This window comes from Alosa alosa, chromosome 1 (assembly GCF_017589495.1).
Source record: "Alosa alosa isolate M-15738 ecotype Scorff River chromosome 1, AALO_Geno_1.1, whole genome shotgun sequence".
In the NCBI taxonomy this organism is placed as follows: domain Eukaryota; kingdom Metazoa; phylum Chordata; class Actinopteri; order Clupeiformes; family Clupeidae; genus Alosa; species Alosa alosa.
Window position 1 is genome coordinate 40,375,471 of NC_063189.1, and position 19,539 is coordinate 40,395,009.

Genomic DNA, 19,539 nt, shown 5'->3' on the forward strand with positions numbered 1-19,539 from the left:
TCACGGAATCCGTGATATTCAGCATAAGCGAAATGAAGCCATTTATTTAACATTTTACTTACAGTTTGAGGGGACACAATGACAATTTAAAGATTGACTGCAATGCAATAAAATGTATTTTAATTACAATACGGTGTAACCATTATGGACTTGATGGAAAATGAATGACACAATGTTGTCTACTTGTCATTATCATGGTTTTATGTCAGACATGTTTTATGGTGGGTATATGGATGGTTTCAAGACCATCAAAGGTCAAATGTGGTTGTCATTTTTGCCTGCTGTTGGGGTTACTGCTACCCCCTTCTTTAACAACGGACATATCAATTTATTTGTACTCAGCCGACTATTTCATCATGACAACTGTTTGTGTTTCTTGATGGGAATCATAATTTTATCTTCGCTTAGATTGTAACAAATGAGATTTGCCATGAAGTCTACTGAAGAAAAAAAGATATGAAAGAGTACATTTGGGGGGGTAACATAAAAACATAACTTCCCAATCCCATAGCTTCATAATGATTTCATTCTCACATTCTTTCAATTATAATATATCACTGATTTTGATATCATGGCCATGAACGGAGGTAAAACTCAAATGTTTTCCCCCTAAATCTCCACAAGCATCCTACTATCTCTGCTGATGGTAATGCATTCTTTAATTAACCGCAAAACATTCAATAGTCACTACTACGACAATGGCAATGTTCAGCCACCTTTAAAACAAATACATGGTGATGATTGTCAATGGGACACGTAAAGCTTACAGACGTACATAGCACCATTAGAGGTGTTGGATGACCGTGATTCCTGCTTGCTAAAAAGTGGGATACGAAACACCGGCAAACCAATGGAGGGTTGAATAATTAACAGAATGACAAATCATGAGAAAAAAAGAATGAATGTGGCACAGCCGACAGGAAAAACAGGGAAATATGGGCTTTATATATATATTTGTTTAAATAGTGGACGCCACTCAAGATATGACAAAACAATGAAAACTGTAAAGTGATGAAAAAAACAAAGATGACATTAATAAGAGTGAAGAAGTCTGTGGATGATACTCATAGGCAAAATGAATAACAACATCACCAAGGCTGGACAGCAGAACGCCAAGTCTACTACTACAAACATCACAGCAAAAAAACGAATGCAGATCCATTGGTAGATATTTCAGCTACTGGCCACACTCGCTACAAGCACTGCAGCTTCAAAAACAAAGCATAGAAAAGCAAAGCCAAAGACAAAACAAATCCAAACTTCAAAAAAGTCCCCTCTAGTCTCACTCATGTCAAACATCAATTACATCTGTTGGCCAAAAAGTTTACTTTGAAGAAAAAAAATGTCACAAGCACCTCTATTCCTCTTGGATTTAAATATTTTTTTTGAGCATGTCGAATGACAAGGTGGTACTTGCGCAACAAAAGAGACCTTCAGGTGCATGTCACAATAACACAAACAATTCATGATTGCCTTAACCAGACCATCTTGACTGCACTTCGCAAAAAGTTTACATCCAAAAGGTTATGCTCAACATCAGTGTCGGCCATTTCGTGTTACACACAATGGTCATGCACGATACTTTCACATATATTTACAGAAAAGTCACACCATCTGTTTGGTAGCGCAGGTTCTGTACCTTTTCCAGGCGGGTTACGGTTCTACCGATCGGAAAGTTCTTGTAAAGATACTGACAGTGGACACAGCTGGCATTTCAACGGGCACTGTGTGGGCATAGGCGTGGGGAAAGGTGGCATGGCAAAGTTGAGGCTGCTTAGGAGATCCCATGAAAAGAAAGATAAGCAAGCAACTTCTGCTACTTCAAAAGCCAAGTGGGTTCTCCATACCTTTGCATTTTGGTGAAAAATTTGATTTTAAAAGAAAAAAACAAAACAAAGTCTCGCATTACATTGCCCCTTTGTTTCAACACCTTAACTCGAGACAAAGAAAAACAGAACAAAACAACATAAAACATACAGCCACTACGAGACTACCACTTTTCCTTTGTGAATCACCTAAAAAAAGAAAGACTCATTTGGAAAGCTGGCAACACACTGGCAAGCTCTCCCCTTTTTCCCCCAAAACCTTTGCGACAACAGACTCTGTGCAGAAAAACTTCCCTCAAAGTTGAATCGTCCTTCAGTGACGCGACGCAACACAACACAGCACTGTTTAAGATGAGATTTGAGCACTCCAACACTTCCAGCACCCTCAAACCAAATGCCATCTTCTCAAACGTGTGCTGGACTTCAGACATGAGAACCCGGAAGCACTTCCGATCAACTTCGAGGTGGGAAAAGAAAATTTTCCCCAGATGAGCTGCTTCAGGTTTTGCCCTTTGTCTTTTCCATGTAGTCTCTCTCTCGCCCTCTCTCTCTCTGTCTCTCTCTCTCGGTATATCAGCTCATAGCAGGCGGAAGTGTGAGCTTTCGCAGGACTGCGCGAGAGATTGAGTCTTCACCGTCTCAGGCAGGGAGGCTGGTTGACCGCACTCGCTCCTCGCGGAGGGTTTTCTGGGGGTTGGGGGTGGAGTGGGGAGGTCAAGAGGGGTGAAAGGTCATCGGCCACAGTGGGGTCAGTGGATGGGCAATCGGGGAAGACGACGAGACAGGGGTGGGCTTTCTGTCCAAAAGAGAGGTGAAGAGAGTGGTTCCCCCTCTTCTGCCTCCTCGGTTTCCTTCTCTCTTTTTAGAAAGATCCCTCTCGATGCGCTTCTTCCCGCCCCTCTGTCCAGTCTCCCACAGCACATCCCCGTCACATGCGGGTCCCCCCCCTCTTATTGACAGTCGCGTGCGAGCAGCGGCTTGTCCCTTTTACACCCTCTCTCTCTCGCTCTCTCTCTCCGTCCTCTCTGCCTGGGTCTCTTCCTCCTCTCCGCTCCACTCTTTCTCCTTCCTCATCCCGTCCAGCTATCCCCTTCTTTAGTAGTTCTCTCTTTTGTCACTCAGGTGATTGGTTGGTTTCTCGCTCCTGTTGCTTTCACACCGCGGTGCGTCAGTTGTAACAGTGGAAAACGGGCATCCGTGGTTGGTCTTTAGTTATTATTACCCAGATTTAAAATGCTGAGGAACTAAGCTCAGCATAAGCCTAGCTCCCTGTCCAACAACCTGCAGAGGCAGAACACAGAACAGCTCACGTCAGTACATATTCTACAGGACTGCAGTTTAGATAGTCAATAAAACTAATGACAAATATTTTTTATTCAGTATGCTTTATATATTAGAAAGCATAGTGGTTGTATTATACATTATACATATATATGCAACAGAGAGATGTGTGTTGACTTACACTCTAGTACTGTGACAGACCAGTCACTCCACCATGTTGGTATGCCCTTTCACCTTGGTAGGTGGAGTCCTGGGACAAAGCCACGTCGATCTGAGACTTGAACTCGTCACCCAGGTAACTGTCCTATATTTGGGATAACCAAACCAGTGGATAAGTGCAAGAATCCCAAAAGATGTTTGTGAGAGACTTTGTCATGCCATATGTTCTTAGGTGTTTAGGTTAGGTTCACAGCTTCCCCAGGAACAATGCTCAATAACAAACTACTAACAAAAAAATGACTTTGCAGACAACTATGCTATGTTTGCAAGTACATTAACTGTAATGTGTAGAAAGCAAACAGCACTGTGTAAGTGATGACCTTTATATAAAGTACAGATATAAAGCAAAATGATCTGCCTCTTTCTAAGATATATGTATTAGTACCTACTCCTGGTATGATGGGCATGTGGAGGGCAAATAAACAGTCACACACAAGCCATGCAGACTATGCACTGTGTCCTTCTGTGGTCTAGTAGTTAGGTAGAACTCCATAATGCGGCTAAAGTAGGACTGAAGATAACTCCACCGTGTGTGTATGTGTGTGTGCGTGTGTACGTGTGTGCGTGTGTACGTATGTGCGTGTGTACGTGTGTGTGTGTGTACACGTGTGTGTGTGTGTACACGTGTGTGTGTGTGTGTACACGTGTGTGTGTGTGTGTGTGTGTGTGTGTGGCTGACCTGTGAGAGCTCAGGCTGGGACAGGCCTGGCTGGCTCATCTGTGAGGGCTGGCTCATGGTGATGTAGCCCTGCGTCAGGGGGCCCTGGGAGAATGGCTGGGACACCAGGTCCTGGCTCGCCTGGCTGCCCGACATGGTGGCCTGCCCGCCGCCGTGGTTCCCCATGCCACGGCTGCGCTGGCGCCCACCGCGCCCACCCGCTTTCCCCTTCGGAGCCCCGCGGCCTGAAAGAGAACGGATGAAGATTTTTGGGATTTTTTTTTCCTGAGACGGGGATTTTCTTAAGCCTGTTTTTTTCCTTCACAAGGTTACTAGAGCCAGATACCGCTTTGAAAGATACTTTTGGTGTATTTATTTACTGTGCTGAAATACCACAAAGGAAACACAGAGAGAGAGAGAGAGAGAGAGAGAGAGAGAGAGAGAGAGAGAGAGAGAGAGAGAAAGAAAGAAAGAAAGAAAGAAAGAAAGAAAGAAAGAAAGAAAGAAAGAAAGAAAGAAAGAAAGAAAGAAAGACAGACAGACATTTGGTAATTTTACACCTTTATTCACTTGGTAACTTAAACCTGATATTACTTTTGAGGCAACACACCAGGATCATAAACAAAGCTCATAGAGAACTGTACAACTCCTTCTGTCACTCAGTAATGTGAACCTTTGGCTTGGTTTCCTCTTACAAAGGACTACATGAGCAGTATGGCCAAATGAACCCGGCCGCTCCTCGGTTTTCCTGTAACAGAATGTTAAATAGTGAATGTGAGGTAGCTGTACCTGGTCCATTGACCTGTCCCAGGTATCCAGAGGGGGGCATGGGGGGCATCACCAGGTTGAAGGGGATGGGGATGTTCATGGCAGCGATGGGGTTTGGCCCCGTGCCAATCATGCCAATCTGGTCGTGGGTTTGGAAGTACATGTTTGATGGGCGTCCTGCAAGGGCATAAAGGCACACAATCACCTTCCACTGCATCTCATAGGAGCCATTGACATGCATCCACAGACATGCATCCACAGACCAGTATCATCCCGCAGTGAGTCCACTTCAATGTAATATTTCAGTTATAAGTGGCAACCTGGAGTGGTTATAACTATTATAACACTGGTTATCTGGAAATCTATCTCTCCTCGTTTAATGTAAGTCCAGTAACTGCATTAAGAAACTGACTACTTAATTCTGCACATTCTAACACATCTCATGGCTCATGGCTCGACGTCATTTTGACGTCACACTTGCGTGCGCAAGGCCAGGACCGGCGACTATAAACCTTCCTTTAGCCACTAGTACCACAAATGTACAGCTGCAGTTTGTGTTAGTCATCAGTGGCTATAATAAACACAAAACAAACAAAAATACAAGCATAAATACTCACCGGCGTTGCTCCGGTCGTACACAGAGCCTGGGATCATAGCCTCTCTGGCGTCATACATAGCTGTGGTCATGAAACGGGCGCCCTGTGAAGCGCACCAAACAACACATGGTTAAACACAGCACCACATCAGCATTCAGAGAAATCCACCAGCCTTCCACCACCGATCATGATACCTTCTTACATTTGAGATAAAATTAATTACTAATTAAAATTAATTAAAACTAGTTATTATTATTATTATTATTAATAATAATAATAATAATTATAAATTAAAATGAGTTAAACCAACACAATTTAGTTCTTTTACCTTACAATAAAGACTTCAAACTTATTTTACTGCTGTGCTTGCAAGTATGTTGAAAACTGCCGAAAAGGATCATTCCTACATTGTGCTACTTCAATGTAACTAGCACAGTATGATCAAAGCATTTGAACAAAAGGGACCAGTGAAGGCTATATAAGCATCCAGGGCTCAGTTGTCAGTGGGGGCATTTTAAAAAGAGTCAGCCCAACATTCGACCTGATTTATCCAGTCTTGTTACTCAGCTACCAGAGTAATCATACAAACAAAACCCTATGTAGGAGGGTCGGTAGCAAGCTGGCTACAGACCAGGGGTCAGTTGATAACTATGATAGCAACTACCTTGGTAGTGTCCCTGCCAAATGTGAATCCCTAAATTTGAGTTACGCATGCACAAACACTTACACTTCATATCACGTTTTTCATTTTGGAAGATTAAAAAATAAGAGCATATTTGTTAGCTCTTACTAAACTGTGATTGAAATAGAACCGAATGTCAACACCATATTTCTGTATCGTTACCGTATTTGTAACGTGTGACTCAATTACTGTCGATTCATATTTGGCAGTGACGCTACCATGGAAGATGCATTGTAGTTAGCAACTATGCTTTTGGTAAACGCACCCGGCCCTGCCGGTGGTGCAACACAGCTTGCTGACCTGTGAGGAGATACTCACCGGGTTGATGGTGTTGACCAGCTTGCGGGGCTTGCTGAACTGCATGAGGCTCTCGCGGAGGTTGTTGAGGGGCCCCTCCACCAGCACCTTCTGCTCCTTGTAGTAGTTCAGCAGGTGGTTCCACAGTGGCTGCTTGGACAGGGCCTTGGGGTTCCCCACGATGATCACACCGTACCTGCTCAGGCAAAAGTGACCAGGTGTGACTAATGGCTATGCACAGGTTTTTTTTCTTTTTCAGATGAACGTGCTTCATCAAGAGTAATAGCATGGGACTAAAGATATCGCTTCTTGTGAGCAACACGAGAGTCTTTACTAAACGTGCCAGTCTATCGCTGTATGTTTGTTTATAATTGGACATGTGTAATGCAGATGGACAGAGCTGGTGGAGTGCCTTACCTGGCCCTGGTAAGGGCCACGTTGAGTCGGCGAGGGTCATTGAGGAAGCCGATGCCTTGGTGCTCGTTGGCTCGTACGCAGGACAGGATAATGAAGTCCTTCTCTCTGCCCTGGAAGGCGTCAACACTGGCAATCTCCACTTCCTAGAGAATGCAGACCAGACACTAAACCAATGTCCAGTGCACAGTTCACACACACATTCAGATTCTTTGGACATCAGGCTCTGCATTACTATCCATACCCATATTACAAACAGTAAAAGTGTCTCTTTGTGATTTTCTCTTAGATTTTCAGATGTGTGTGCAAAAACAGACTCAAATCCTCAAACAGGTGAATCATTCATTTGGAGTAAACACACATTTACAATTGAGGACAATTAAACATAGTAATAATTACATAATATAGTAATCTATGACTCTTCCATAGCAACAAGGGAGTTGTAACTAGTGACTAGTAGGAGGTAGAATACGAAGTAAATGAAGGGAAAGCAAGGAAGAAAAAAAAAATGATTTGCCTGTCTGCATTTGTCTGTTCATGTTGGGAGCCTGTACCACCCTCCTAGTGCAAGCCTCCTAGACAATGGCGTGTGTGTGTGTTGTGCGTTGTGTGTAGTTTATACCTGGTAGAGTTTGGTGTGGATGTTGTGCGTTGTGTGTAGTTTATACCTGGTAGAGTTTGGTGTGGAGAGAGCCGCTGAACTGCATGTACTGCACCAGGTATGAGCGCTGGCCCTCATAAGGAGTGATGATGCCGATCTGGTCAGGCTTGGCTCCGGCCTTCAGCAGTCTGGTGGTGATCTTCTCCACATTTGCTGCCTCCGTCCTGCACGTTTGTAAATACATAAATCCGTAAGTAAATAAATAATAGTTTCAGAAGGAGTCAAAATTCAGATCACTATCCAAGAACATTTTGAACCTCTCATCCCAAACATAATTCACCACATCAACGTGAAAAATCTTGGCTACCCTCTTAATGAGGAAAGGAAATTATCCAATAGGAACTAAACAGTGCCAAACTTTTTTAATTCACTAGTTACAAATGACAAAGTCAATGCATGATACATATTGTCTTTGTTGCAGTTAAATGTTTTCCTTTGTTCACATTTAAAGACGATGATATGCTCATCTCTTAACTTTGCTCACTCCCTTTTGGCTTTTAAAAGCTAGTTGTGCCAAACCAAAGCCTACTGCTGTCCTGGCACTATGACTGAGGGTGCTAACAGGCCTTGGGGCCGGGTGAGCTAACGTACGACACCTGTTCAAATAGGAGGTTCCTGAGCTGGCAATCTCCTCCTGGCCCTGCGTCACGTAGAAAAACATGGGCTTATCCGGCTGTGGCCACTGGAAGTCAAAGCCCTTCTTCATGCGGTCCGCTGGACACACAGACAGAGATGAACAGAGAGAGATGTAAAAATGTGCTATTTCACAGATTCAGCAGTTAAATGCAGAGTGACCCAGCCTCATAGAGAGATTTAATGTAGTATACAAGCTATGAAATATTTAATTGGATTCCCACTGGGTCACTGTACTGTAAATGCAGTAACAGGCTACGTTCAGTAGCCCTCTTCTAAAAGAAGAGGAAAAGTTCTTGGAAAGTTAAACTTCAAAAACTAAAATGTAAAAAAGTTGTGAATAAATCCCTGCAGAAAGGGTGACGGAAAATGTGGAAAAAACGGTAGACAGAAAGAAAGACAGAGAACAAACCAGAAAGAGAGGCAGAAAGAAAGACAAAAAAATTGAGAGCCAGACAGACAGACAGACAGACAGGCAGCCAGACAGGGGGTCGTACCGGCGGTGACTCCATTCTGCAGCGAGCCCTCGTAGAAGATGTTGGAGGGGAAGGCGCTGAGGGCGGGGTGCATGCGGTACTGCACCTGCAGGCGGATGGGCCGGATGCCCAGCACCACCAGACGCTCAAACAGGGACTGGGACAGGCCCGCCTTCGCCGCCTTCTTGCACATCACCACCGGACCCAGCTGGCAGTGGTCTCCCACCAGGATCAGCTGCGCAACACACACACACACACACACACACACACAAACAAAACCACTGAGTTACAGCAACATAATCCAAAAAACATCAACATCCTCTTCCCTCCACAATTACAGACCTGCCAACCTTGAAGAATTTTTTTTGAGTAGCACCTCAAGCAGAGAAAAAAAATAATTGCTCACGTCGGTCAAAAACAGACATAACCATACTCGCAAGACACGTTTTGCACAGCGACCCATCTTTAAAGTTGAATATCTATCTAAATGGGATCCAATGTGTTCCTGAAAGTGCAAACTGAATCTTTTACAGTAGCTCTATAATGTTGACAATCTGTTTTAGAGCCTAATCATCCTGACCTATGAAAACCCCTTGTGTTGATAGGCACTGATGTGGGTATGTTGTCCATTTTCTTTTATGTGGGCCCTATTCGATCATGCCTGGTATTATACCTCTTCAATCCATTATTATTAAAGATTTATTTTGTAAAGAAATACATCTATCGCCCATGTTATGCCAACATATCTAATTCACCTGGATGTAGGCTACAGTAGATAGAGGCTTATGGACATCTGCTGTTGTCAGTGTGTGGTCTATCCCTTTAGGCCTACTCACAATAACCTACATGTTTTGTTTATTTGTAAAAAAAAAAACATTGTTCAATTATTACCTGCTGACTAATGCAAACTACTGATTGCTTTTAAAGAATTTCACTTGCACGTGCACTCAAGTTTCTTTCAGATCACGGTGTCTTTCCATCAGCCATCTGTGAGGCTGCAATGATTAGGCCTATTATCCAAACTACAGTGATAGGTGCGATCTCCGTCTGTAAGCCTATTATTTGTTCTCACTTGTTTTCACGCTAATAATCAAGAAGAAGGATCCATATGCCCCAAAGAAAAAAACAAATTGAACACTCATTAATGAGCAGCTCAAAATATTTAGCCTTGGTCCACTTTCAGACTCGTTGTTAATGGCTGCATTTTGCCTTGGAAAGGTCCGCGCTCCATTAGCGCCTTAGTTATGAAAACTTTAACCCATCAGTGACACAGTGAAAATATGCCAACTGAAACAACTCGAACAAGTAATAACTTTCCAAGACATAGTCTGCTTCAATTTGTGCAAAACTATGGCCCGCATCGCTTCCGCGTTATGGAGGAAATGCACGTCTTCTTCGTGTTTATCTTCCATGCTTCCTGAAAACTTTGAAAAAAAAGGTTGAGCTTGAATCGAAGCTCTGGGTGTCTGCCAATTAGTGGTCAAGAGTACAAATAAGATTTTACACTGTACTCGGGTCTATCGTCTGTTTTATTCAGTAATGACGCTTGTCGCAATATTGTAGTTAGAGGGTTAACATTAGCTAAATCACTTCTTTTTCACTTCAACAAAGCCAAATGCCTGATGTCATTTGCCAGTGGAGGGATGTCCAATCACTTGCACACTGCCGCTATATATGAGTGGAGCCCCGGGCCGTGGCCCCATACCTGCTTGGCCCCCAGCACCACGGGCACCATGCACTCAGGCTCCGTGGCCTGCGTGCTCTCGTCGATGAGGATGGAGCGGAACTGCATCTTAGCCAGCCGTGGGTCCCCTGCGCCCACACACGTGCAGCAGATCACATCTGCATTCTGGAGAGGAGAGGAACCAAACGAGAGATTACGCTCCGCACAGCACTTACCATCAGAGGACAAGTACAAATTACATGTTCATATACAACTGATTAGTATTAGGAAAATATAATTAAGCAATAAGCCCCAAAAGGCCGTAGGTTACGCCGATTCTACAACACCTAAGGGGCGTTGTTAGGCACAACGCACTAGCGGAGTGCCTAAAACCCCCCTTAGCTGTTGTAGAATCAGCGTAACCTACGGACTCAAGTGGCTTATTGCTTTTCTAAAACTGTTGCTATAAATACTTGGCAAAGTTTCATGAAGTAAAGGCAAAGCAACGAGAAATGTAACTATTTATTCATAGATAATCATTCTTCCGCCAAGAAATATATTTCCTCTATCTGAATCTGTCGAGACAAAGAATGTGGGGGTAAACAACAGGTGTGGCAACTTGTTAAACAACAAGTCTGTGTGTGTGTGTGTACCATGAGGAGCTCCCGCTCAGCGGTGCGTTTCAGGGCACGGTAGCGCTTCTCATCCGAGGAGGACAGCTCTCCAGTCTCATCCTTCAGCTGCTGCAACTTCTGAAGCTCAGGCATGCTGCAAACAGCAGCACACACACACACACACACACACACAGTTAGACGTCTTTCAAAAACAAATCAGAGATCAAAGGGGCATCTCTACATTTTAAAGATATCATCATCAATAATGTCTATGAAATATGGCTTCATAAACATCGCCCTTTCTATAACTCATCTTTTTTCCACCTCATCACTCTATATCCAATGTTTCTATTCAATGTTGTTTTTATGATGGCACGGTTTACTTTTCAACAAATACACTACTTCATTTAGTTGTATCTGTGAGGCAAAGTATTATCACCATCATTGCCTAGTAAGTATGTGTGTGTTACCTGTCCATGTTGCGGATTTGGTTGTGCAGGGCTAGGAAGGAGACAGGCGAGTCGATGGCCTCCCTGCTTTTGGCACAGAGACGCACCACCTTCAGGCCCGTCTGGTGGATCTTCTCCGTCAGCTGATCGACAGCGATGTTACTGGGAGCGCACACCAGCACAGGCCTGCGGGTACAGGGTACACACACATGAGCACAAACATGTACATACATACAAAAATATGCACGCAGAAATGGATTTTGTGCACAACATATGTGCACCAACTCACACAGATAATTTTAACATTCCTTCAACACCAACACACATACATATGTATGGGCATACACACACACACAAACACACACACACGCCTGCAGACCTGGGGCCTGTACTACGAAGCAGAGTTACTGGCTTATCTGGGTAACCGAGAGTAACTTGATCACGTGTGGCGTAACTTCCCGATTAGGGATGTAACGATTACCGGTATAATGGTAAACCGCGATAAAAATGTTGACGATTATAATTACCGTTTTCATTTCAAACATCATGATTATCACTGTTGATTACCGTGGTGTGGAAACCATGCGTTTAATCCTTCCCAGCTTCATCTGAGCCTGCTTTTGACATACAGTAGGCCTGGTACAGTGGAACAGAACTGGTACCCTACTGATTCTGTTGTCTAATTGATGGTTTTAACTACGATTCGGATTAGGCTACACCTGATTTTAAAAGGCGCACTGTATCATGTAGCCACTCTGCGTCTTTTTATGTTCACGTCCACAATAAATCCATTCCACTCACGTTATGAGGAGAATACAGTAGCCTAAAGTTTTATTTTGAACGCTTACTTTGGTCTCACTCATTGCATCCAAATAACAGAAATAGCAAACTCCAAGTTATGGTAGTGTAAGTTAAGCTATAAGCACATAGCCAATTAAACATGAAGAAAAAAGTGAACAGAACACTTTTTGAAACTATTTCAGCTTGTGTAGGCCTATCAGTGCTTTCTGAACATAATGAACACACTTTTAGAAATACCGTGATAATACCGAAAACCGTGATAATTTTGGTCACTATAACCGTGAGGTTAAATTTTCAATTTTCATACCGTTACATTCCTATTACCGATTAGCCCGTACTAGGAAAGGTGGATAGGTTTTAACCGAGGTATGCTGCCACAGCAATTTACGCTGCAGATTATGTTCTTGGTTAACCCGAGGTTTCCGTTTAACCAAACCCTTTATAAGTACCACCCCTCCACTAACAACTTCTCACAAGACAATGTCTGCGCACCTGGATGATCCATACGACATTGGAACGCAAATCGCAAGGGGCTCCCTTCGCAGAGCAAGGGTTTTTAGGGACCGCCAGAATCTACTGACATTACCGGACAGTATTCTTTATGAAAGATATAGATTCCCAGCCGAGGGAATTCGTTATCATTGTCAGCTGATCGAAGCAGATGTCTCTAATTTCACCCGCCGTAGCAATGCCCTTACGATAGAGCAGATAATGTGCCTTTCGTTGAGATATTTTGCCAGTGGACAATTACTCCATCGGTGATGCTGAACATCTGAGCATGTATGTCCGAAAATAAATCGGACATAGGCCTACAGTAGGCTGAACATATGAGCAAGAGTAGGCCTAGGCCTGTATGTCCGAAAATAAATCGGACATACAGGAAATTAAAATCACAATTTTAACATAAAACTTGAATGTCATATTACCCTGCACATAAAGGCTGCACATTCCCACAGCACCAGGATCCGACCGAATGACTCCCTCAACCCCCTCCATAATCGACCTTCCACTATTATTTGCGATGGCCAACTCCTCTGCTACTGTAAAACACTCTGGTGCCTTTCCTCCTACAGTAGTGTTCAAAGACACCTTTTTCTTGTTAGCTGTAAAACAGAGGCCAAGTGAAGGCTATAAGCATACAACATATTTCCATAATTAATAAATATTAATGCAAGCTATAACTATATAAAGCTACCATTCTGAATAATGTTTTTGTATTTCATTTTCACCTGCTGCCATGTGCGTTTGGCACTGGTGTTGCATCTGAAATGTTCACAGGATTAGGCATAGGCTACTGAATCAGTGGGGGCTACTTAACCCGTTTACTGCCAACGGTGCATATATGCGCCCACAATGAGTGTGTTCTAGAATGCCAAGGGTGCATATGTGCGCCCAAGGAGCATTATCATTGCCGCGATAACATGTAGCCAATTAAAACATCGTTACTGTGCTGTTGATATGATTCAATTAAATTATCCTTATTAATCTATATGCCCACTTCTGAATTGTGTTGAATCTGTAGGCCTTTTTATGAACTCAAAATAGGCAATTTAATTATTTGAACTAATTTTAGACATTCCGCAAGCTATTAATCCTCTGTAACACATATTTGAGGAACATGTGGAAATAAAAATGTACTTTCCGGCATTTAGGCTACCCGATACGTTGTTGCCAACAGCCTTGCCTTGTTTTGTTTGCTGCCGACATACTTGATTTTTGTCGTAGAGTGGGTTTTAATTCCTCGTAACTTGTCATAATAATTGTGCATTCCTCATCCGTAAAATAAGGTTATCGCATCATCATTGAAAGTGGTGACTTGCGCTGCAACCCGCCCCTTTTATGTGAACCCGCACAAACTTCAATTAGGTTAACCCCTGATCAACAAATCAACTTCCTAATCAGTGTCGTAGTACCGATTAACACCACTTAAGATAACCAGGTTTTGTCAACCCCGGTTTAACAAAGTAACCCTGGGTTACATCTGGGTAGGTTAAGCTCCCTTCGTAGTACAGGCCCCTGTGCAGCGAGGTCTTTGGGGAGAAGTGAAAGGTGCTGTGTGGGCACATCTTACCCATTGCCCTGTCGGGCCAGGTGGTACACAATGGTTGCTGAGGTGACTGTCTTGCCGGTGCCAGGTGGACCCTGGATGAGGCTGAGGGGACGCTGCAGGACAGTCTTCACAGCATAGACCTACAACAACAATAACAACAACACAGTTTCAATTATTATTATTATTATTATTATTGTAGCTAGCCAAGGCCCTCATTCACTTAGCACTTAGCTGTGCAGAAACAGCTGCAGATCTTTAATTAGTCCTTTAAACCCCCTGTGTATTCCCTGAGCGTGGTAGGAGAACATAGCTCAACACAAGCTGGAGTGGTTGCCTGGTGTTGTGTTGTGTGCCACTGACCTGAGAGTGGTTGAGGTCGGGCAGACCCTGGGCAGTGAAGCGCTTGGGGAGCTGGCACTTGATGATGACATCCTCCACCTCGTGACCCAGCAGCTTGTGGTAGATGTAGCCGGACACAGAGGTCTCGTCCACCGCAAAGGTCTTCAGGGCACTCTGCATTCTTTAAGCAGTATAAACATTAGACCACAGACTTCTAACTTTGACAACTTCAACTAATAGTCACTACTTACTACTTACTAACTACTAACTTCTGCACTCTCATCCTCTAGTAGTAGTATTTACTCTTTGTTAAGGTAATTAAGGTCTCCTTTGCAATATAGTTTGAATGTTAATTTTCATGACTGACTTCAGTGACTTTGGATAAAATGAATAAATGTAAATTGAAAGCCATCCAATTTAAACAATAGTAGTATAAATGGAACTAGCATTGAGAAACGCTGTTACTTAGAAATCACCTGTAAATGAGAAATTACCTGTCGAAGGACGTGGACTTCCAGACAAAATCAACCTGGAAGTTGTGAGGAATTTCAACAGGTGCTCCAGCACTGCTCCTCAGCTCAATGGCAATTTCGTCTCCATAATCTTAACAGCCTACGTCAAGGAGTAATTAAACCTCAAACAAAAGCCTAGGATCCCCCAGCCCTTTCACACACAAGACAAGACACAGAAATCTGAGGCTCTGCAGCGCACCGTCTCTGACGGGGGCGATGAGGGAATGAAGGATACTGTCTGGGACTTTGATGACATGTCCAATGCCTTTCCACAGCGGAGCCAGGTCTCCTTTGTAGCGCAGGCAAATCTCATCCCCCTGCATCAGACGCATATCTGAGATAAGAAGAGAGTGGAGGAAAGAAGATGAGGGGGAGATGGTGGGAGTGGGGGGGTCAATGGAAAAGAGAAGGAAGGAAAAGAAGAATTAGCAAGACTGGATGTGTCTTTTGCCAACAAAACTGTTAATACCTTAAAGTTGCAGTCAGCCATCGTACGCAATTTCAAGCCCATGACATTTTTTGTCACATTTAGCAATCACTCCCTCACAATCCGCTAGCTGCCCAATCCGTGAGTACACTGTAAAACAATCCAGTCCCTGTAGGCAGCCCAGGCTCCGAAAACTGGAAACAAACTAAATGAGGGCAGCCTGTTCCCCAAACAAAAACAAAACCCTGTGTGGGTGGGGTGAGCTACCTCTCTGGTGTGTTTCGTTTGGTCTCTGGTTCAAATATAATGTTCATTGTTTTGGATAAAAGCATTTGCTAATATTTCTAAACATAAACAAACGCGACTTCCTGCCCAGTCGCTGACTTCACCTTTAAGGAATCTTAAGCAACACAAGACCATGTTAACAACTACAGTACCAGACACACCACACTGCACTTGCAAACAAACACTGATGGACTGGACACGGGCACTAGTGGACACGTGCACGTGCACACGAATGGAGATGCAGGCCCGAGATGGAATGGGTATGAGCCACTGGTGAGCAGGACGAGGAGGAGGAGGAAGGAGAGGATGTTACAAAAAAAGTATTACCACCTGAGTCCGTCTTGGGAAGGGTGAAATAAGCAATCCTCTTTTTATTCAGCCCCAAGTCCCACCTGACTGTTATATTGTCCTGGGTCTGGGGGCACAATAGAAATATAACAAATTAGCACAACAAAATAAGTCATACCTTTTATTTCTTAATAAAACATATTTTCAACATGGTAAACCAGCAAAGTGACTGACAGCCTGATTTCATTCAGTTAGAGACAAGTCCACCATTTTCAGCGTGGAGCTGACTAACCTGGGACTCTTTAAGCTTCTTGTCATAGTCGGCCTCCAGTTTGACCAGTGGGCCAAAGATGTTCTGGTACTGGTAGGCGTCCTCATAGCGCAGGAGCACGTGCTGAGGCTCCTCGTCCACGCCGGGCTTCTCCAGGTCCTCCAGCGTGGCCGTGGGGTTTTCCTGCATTCAAAACCACAGATGACATTAATAGCAGCACACTCCATACGCTCCAAACTTTTAACACCAACATTCAAAACACAGAGCAGTTGGCTGTCTGACTAGCTGCACTAACTGAAATTACAAAAGACAGTGCGGAAGGTGGCAGTAGGTAGCCTAGAAATCTAGACGCACCCTAGCTAGTCAAGCAACTCTCTGTTGGCTTGCGAGCTGGAAAAATTAAGCTTCGATAAGGCCAATCACATCGTGTAGAGTCGGTAGGCGGGCTTAACATAATGATTGATGGCAGGGTTGCAACGGTTCTGCGTGAATTCCCTGTTACTTGAAAACAAAGAAGATGGATGTTGCTGTTGGCGAACAGCATGACACGAGTTAAGCTTTTTTTAAGTTAGAAAAAGTTTGAACTAGTCAACTAGCTCTGCTGGTTGGAAAACGCATGGGACTCATGAGTTGTAGCGCTATCCTATTGCGTGCAGAGGGAATTTGAAAGACAACCGATTATCGCGCCCCTCGGACTGAGCACTGCGAACGGTGAGTCCCCAGACCCTACATCTTGATGTGGGTCTGGCTTGTCAGGCTAGGCAGTAGGCTTACAACTAAAAATGCTATTCTAAAGTGTGCTATGCAGTGCTTGTTGTACCCCATCAGGTATAGTGATGCTAGTCTAAGGCAAGAGTGATACGATTGTGGTCCCAAATATTTTTTTTTCTTTATCAGCATCTACAACGTCAATGTTTTGGCTTGAGAAATGTTAACATCTACAACACAACACCAAGACCAGAGCTGAGAGATAAAAATACTGCTTAGGGATAATAGCATAAAGCCTCTTTTTGTGGAGCCACCACAGTTACAGCATTGTTATCTCTTTAGATGCATTACTCTTACTTTCTGACAAAAAACTACCTAGTACACTTCTAATGAGTCTATGAGGCCATGTGTTTGGGGGCACTCTGCCAGGCTTATGCTGGTGCACCAGTACCTTCCAGAGCTCCTCCAGCTTGTTGATCTGCTGGGCGGTGATCTGGCGTGCCCGGAGCTGCTCCTGCTCCGAGGGAATCTTCACCAGCCAGGACAAGAAGCAGCGGTCCTGGATGAGCGGCTGCCATTGCGAGCTGTCCCAGTTGATGTCCTTCAGGCTGCTCTGGCTTGCACATGGCTGCCTGTGGATGTAAAAAATAATAACAATTACATTATACACAATCCCATCACCATGCCACCCATCGATCTGCTCTCCACAGACATACATTAGAATTAATTTCCCATGCCTAACATAGCTAATCCCACCATCAATTTACTTTTAATGGATGTCCATCAGCTCTGCATGGGCAAGTATCTCACTGCATCATCCACTACCATCTCTGTCTGGCCTGGTCCTCTCCCCTACCTGCACAGCAGGACCACCACAGAGTCCGCCTTGGCTGGGATGAAGCCAAGAAGGAAGACGTTGCGGCATCCACAGTTGTAGCACTCCAGCACAGTCTCACCCAGGGGGCCGTCCTTATGCAGAGTGACTTCCTTACACTTCGCCCTCACCAGATGGTTCACAATATGACTACAGAGAGATGTCATGAAAACAACGACTTCACGCCTCATGCAGGAGAAACTGATCCATATTCTGAATATTTCAAACAACACAAATCTATTTACCTGCCAGAGGTGTTGCCACGTCCGTTACAAAACCACTTCTTACTTGTGTTACAGTACACCACACAGGCCGGGTCATGGATGCCACAGTAGCTTCAGGTGGGCAATAAAATATACATGTTAATCACCACAGTGCAAAATGTGACAAGACACGTCAGGAAATCACGCAGGGGTCTAATTTTGCTTTATTACATGTAACCCAAACCCTTCCAGCTTGAACATAAGTTACCTGCATGCATGCACCGGGAGGTCTTTCGTGTAGTATGTGTCCTCCTCGTCCTCCTCAAAATTAAGTTCGGCAAGAAGCTGACTGGTTTTCACAACAGAGTCGTCACCATTTTGTAAAACGCTATCAGGATCATTCACCTATAAACATTTACATGACAGTGTCAACAAAACAAAGGTTATAGGTTAGCTGGCAAGACCAATGGCAAAGCCGGATAGCATCACAATGTGGAAACTGTCATGCAGGAACATTATGGAGACAAATGCCAGGCAGACCTCGCAAGCCAGGTCAGCCAGCAGTCAAAACTATTAATGCACGACTCACAGTACTAAAGATTTAAAGAACATCTCAGTGTGCTCGTGATGGCTAGCTCTCCAATGTTATCGTATTGCGACAAGCACAATGATACCGTTTGGCAGCTGTGTGTGCAGACATTGCAGTGTACTCATCTAGCGGGAAAGTGTAACGTTAAGTTTAGCATACAAACCGCATTTCAGCTTTCTCCAGGGTAACGTTTGCAATATTGTTTCATGATACGCCAATGTCAGGTTCAGTATGCATGCACACCTCAATCTAGCTAACGTCACTCAGCCACATACAACTAGCCTATTGGCTAGTTATCTTTACAAGCTATAAGCAACACGGATGTCCATTTTTCGATGCGCAGCACGCCAGGCAATTTCAGTTGCTATCTAGCTAACTGGCTAATGCTACATTAGCTGGCGAATGTTTGGCGTGGCTAACCTGATTTCATGTTGGAAATGGGAGGTGAGACAAATGCTTAAAATAAATCGATAGAACATACCTGATTGTCCAGCTGACTCTGAGTCTGGCCTTGTGTCTGAGTCTGGCTTGGCAGGGTGAAATCGGTGAACTCAAACTCCGAACCCTGGGTATCTGCTCCAAGCAACTCCGCTTCCTCGGTGTCCAGGAAGGTTAGAGTCTGCGAGCTCGGCCCATACGCCTCAACGCTCATTTCTTCTGAAACCGCGATTACTTACCAAAAAAACAAAGCAACGGCAATCTAGCGCAACGTATAATGGCCTTCTATTTCGCACTCTATCCTGACCTTTGTCGGAAAATCAATCTATTTTTAAGAAACGAGAGCCATACAGCTCGAAAGCTTCAACTCCCACTCGAAATGGTGACGTAACACCAAGCACCACATTTACAAACACGTGGTACACATGTTCACAGTGACGTTTACAAAAAAAAAAAAAAACAGCTGCAAGTGTCAGTGGCCTCCCTGTGATTACAACAACAGTAAATGAGCCCAGTC

General features: G+C 44.0%; 1 protein-coding gene across 4 annotated transcripts; it reads right to left on the reverse strand.

Annotated features, from left to right (window-relative positions):
- Positions 1 to 17: 17 nt before the first annotated feature.
- On the reverse strand, positions 18 to 19,415 carry upf1 (UPF1 RNA helicase and ATPase). Of its 4 annotated transcripts, none has more exons than XM_048247200.1 (25): positions 19,066 to 19,415; positions 18,264 to 18,400; positions 18,038 to 18,127; positions 17,775 to 17,942; positions 17,370 to 17,550; positions 16,232 to 16,393; positions 15,982 to 16,066; positions 15,175 to 15,273; positions 14,922 to 15,030; positions 14,449 to 14,608; positions 14,110 to 14,228; positions 11,259 to 11,423; positions 10,828 to 10,942; positions 10,217 to 10,360; positions 8,533 to 8,746; positions 7,999 to 8,116; positions 7,410 to 7,566; positions 6,745 to 6,887; positions 6,349 to 6,523; positions 5,370 to 5,451; positions 4,774 to 4,929; positions 4,717 to 4,719; positions 4,006 to 4,232; positions 3,289 to 3,411; positions 18 to 3,107 (listed from the first exon to the last, which is right to left on the reverse strand). In XM_048247200.1, exons 1-24 carry the CDS (start codon positions 19,234 to 19,236, stop codon positions 3,292 to 3,294), a joined length of 3,300 nt encoding a protein of 1,099 aa, XP_048103157.1. In that variant the 5' UTR covers positions 19,237 to 19,415; the 3' UTR covers positions 18 to 3,107; positions 3,289 to 3,291. The 4 variants fall into 4 exon arrangements, with proteins under 4 accessions (XP_048103157.1, XP_048103149.1, XP_048103172.1 ...); XM_048247192.1 differs by having other exon boundaries at positions 15,979 to 16,066; XM_048247215.1 differs by lacking the exon at positions 4,717 to 4,719 and having other exon boundaries at positions 4,006 to 4,229.
- Between the last annotated feature and the right edge of the window lie 124 nt (positions 19,416 to 19,539).

Coding starts and splice junctions, on each gene's coding strand:
- upf1 (XM_048247192.1), bottom strand. CDS start 19,236: ATGAGCGTTGAGGCGTATGGGCCGAGCTCGCAGACTCTAACCTTCCTG. Junction 18,401..19,065: donor AGAGTCAGCTGGACAATCAG/GTATGTTCTATC, acceptor AAATGTTTATAG/GTGAATGATCCTGATAGCGT. Junction 14,609..14,921: donor AAGTCCACGTCCTTCGACAG/GTAATTTCTCAT, acceptor TACTGCTTAAAG/AATGCAGAGTGCCCTGAAGA.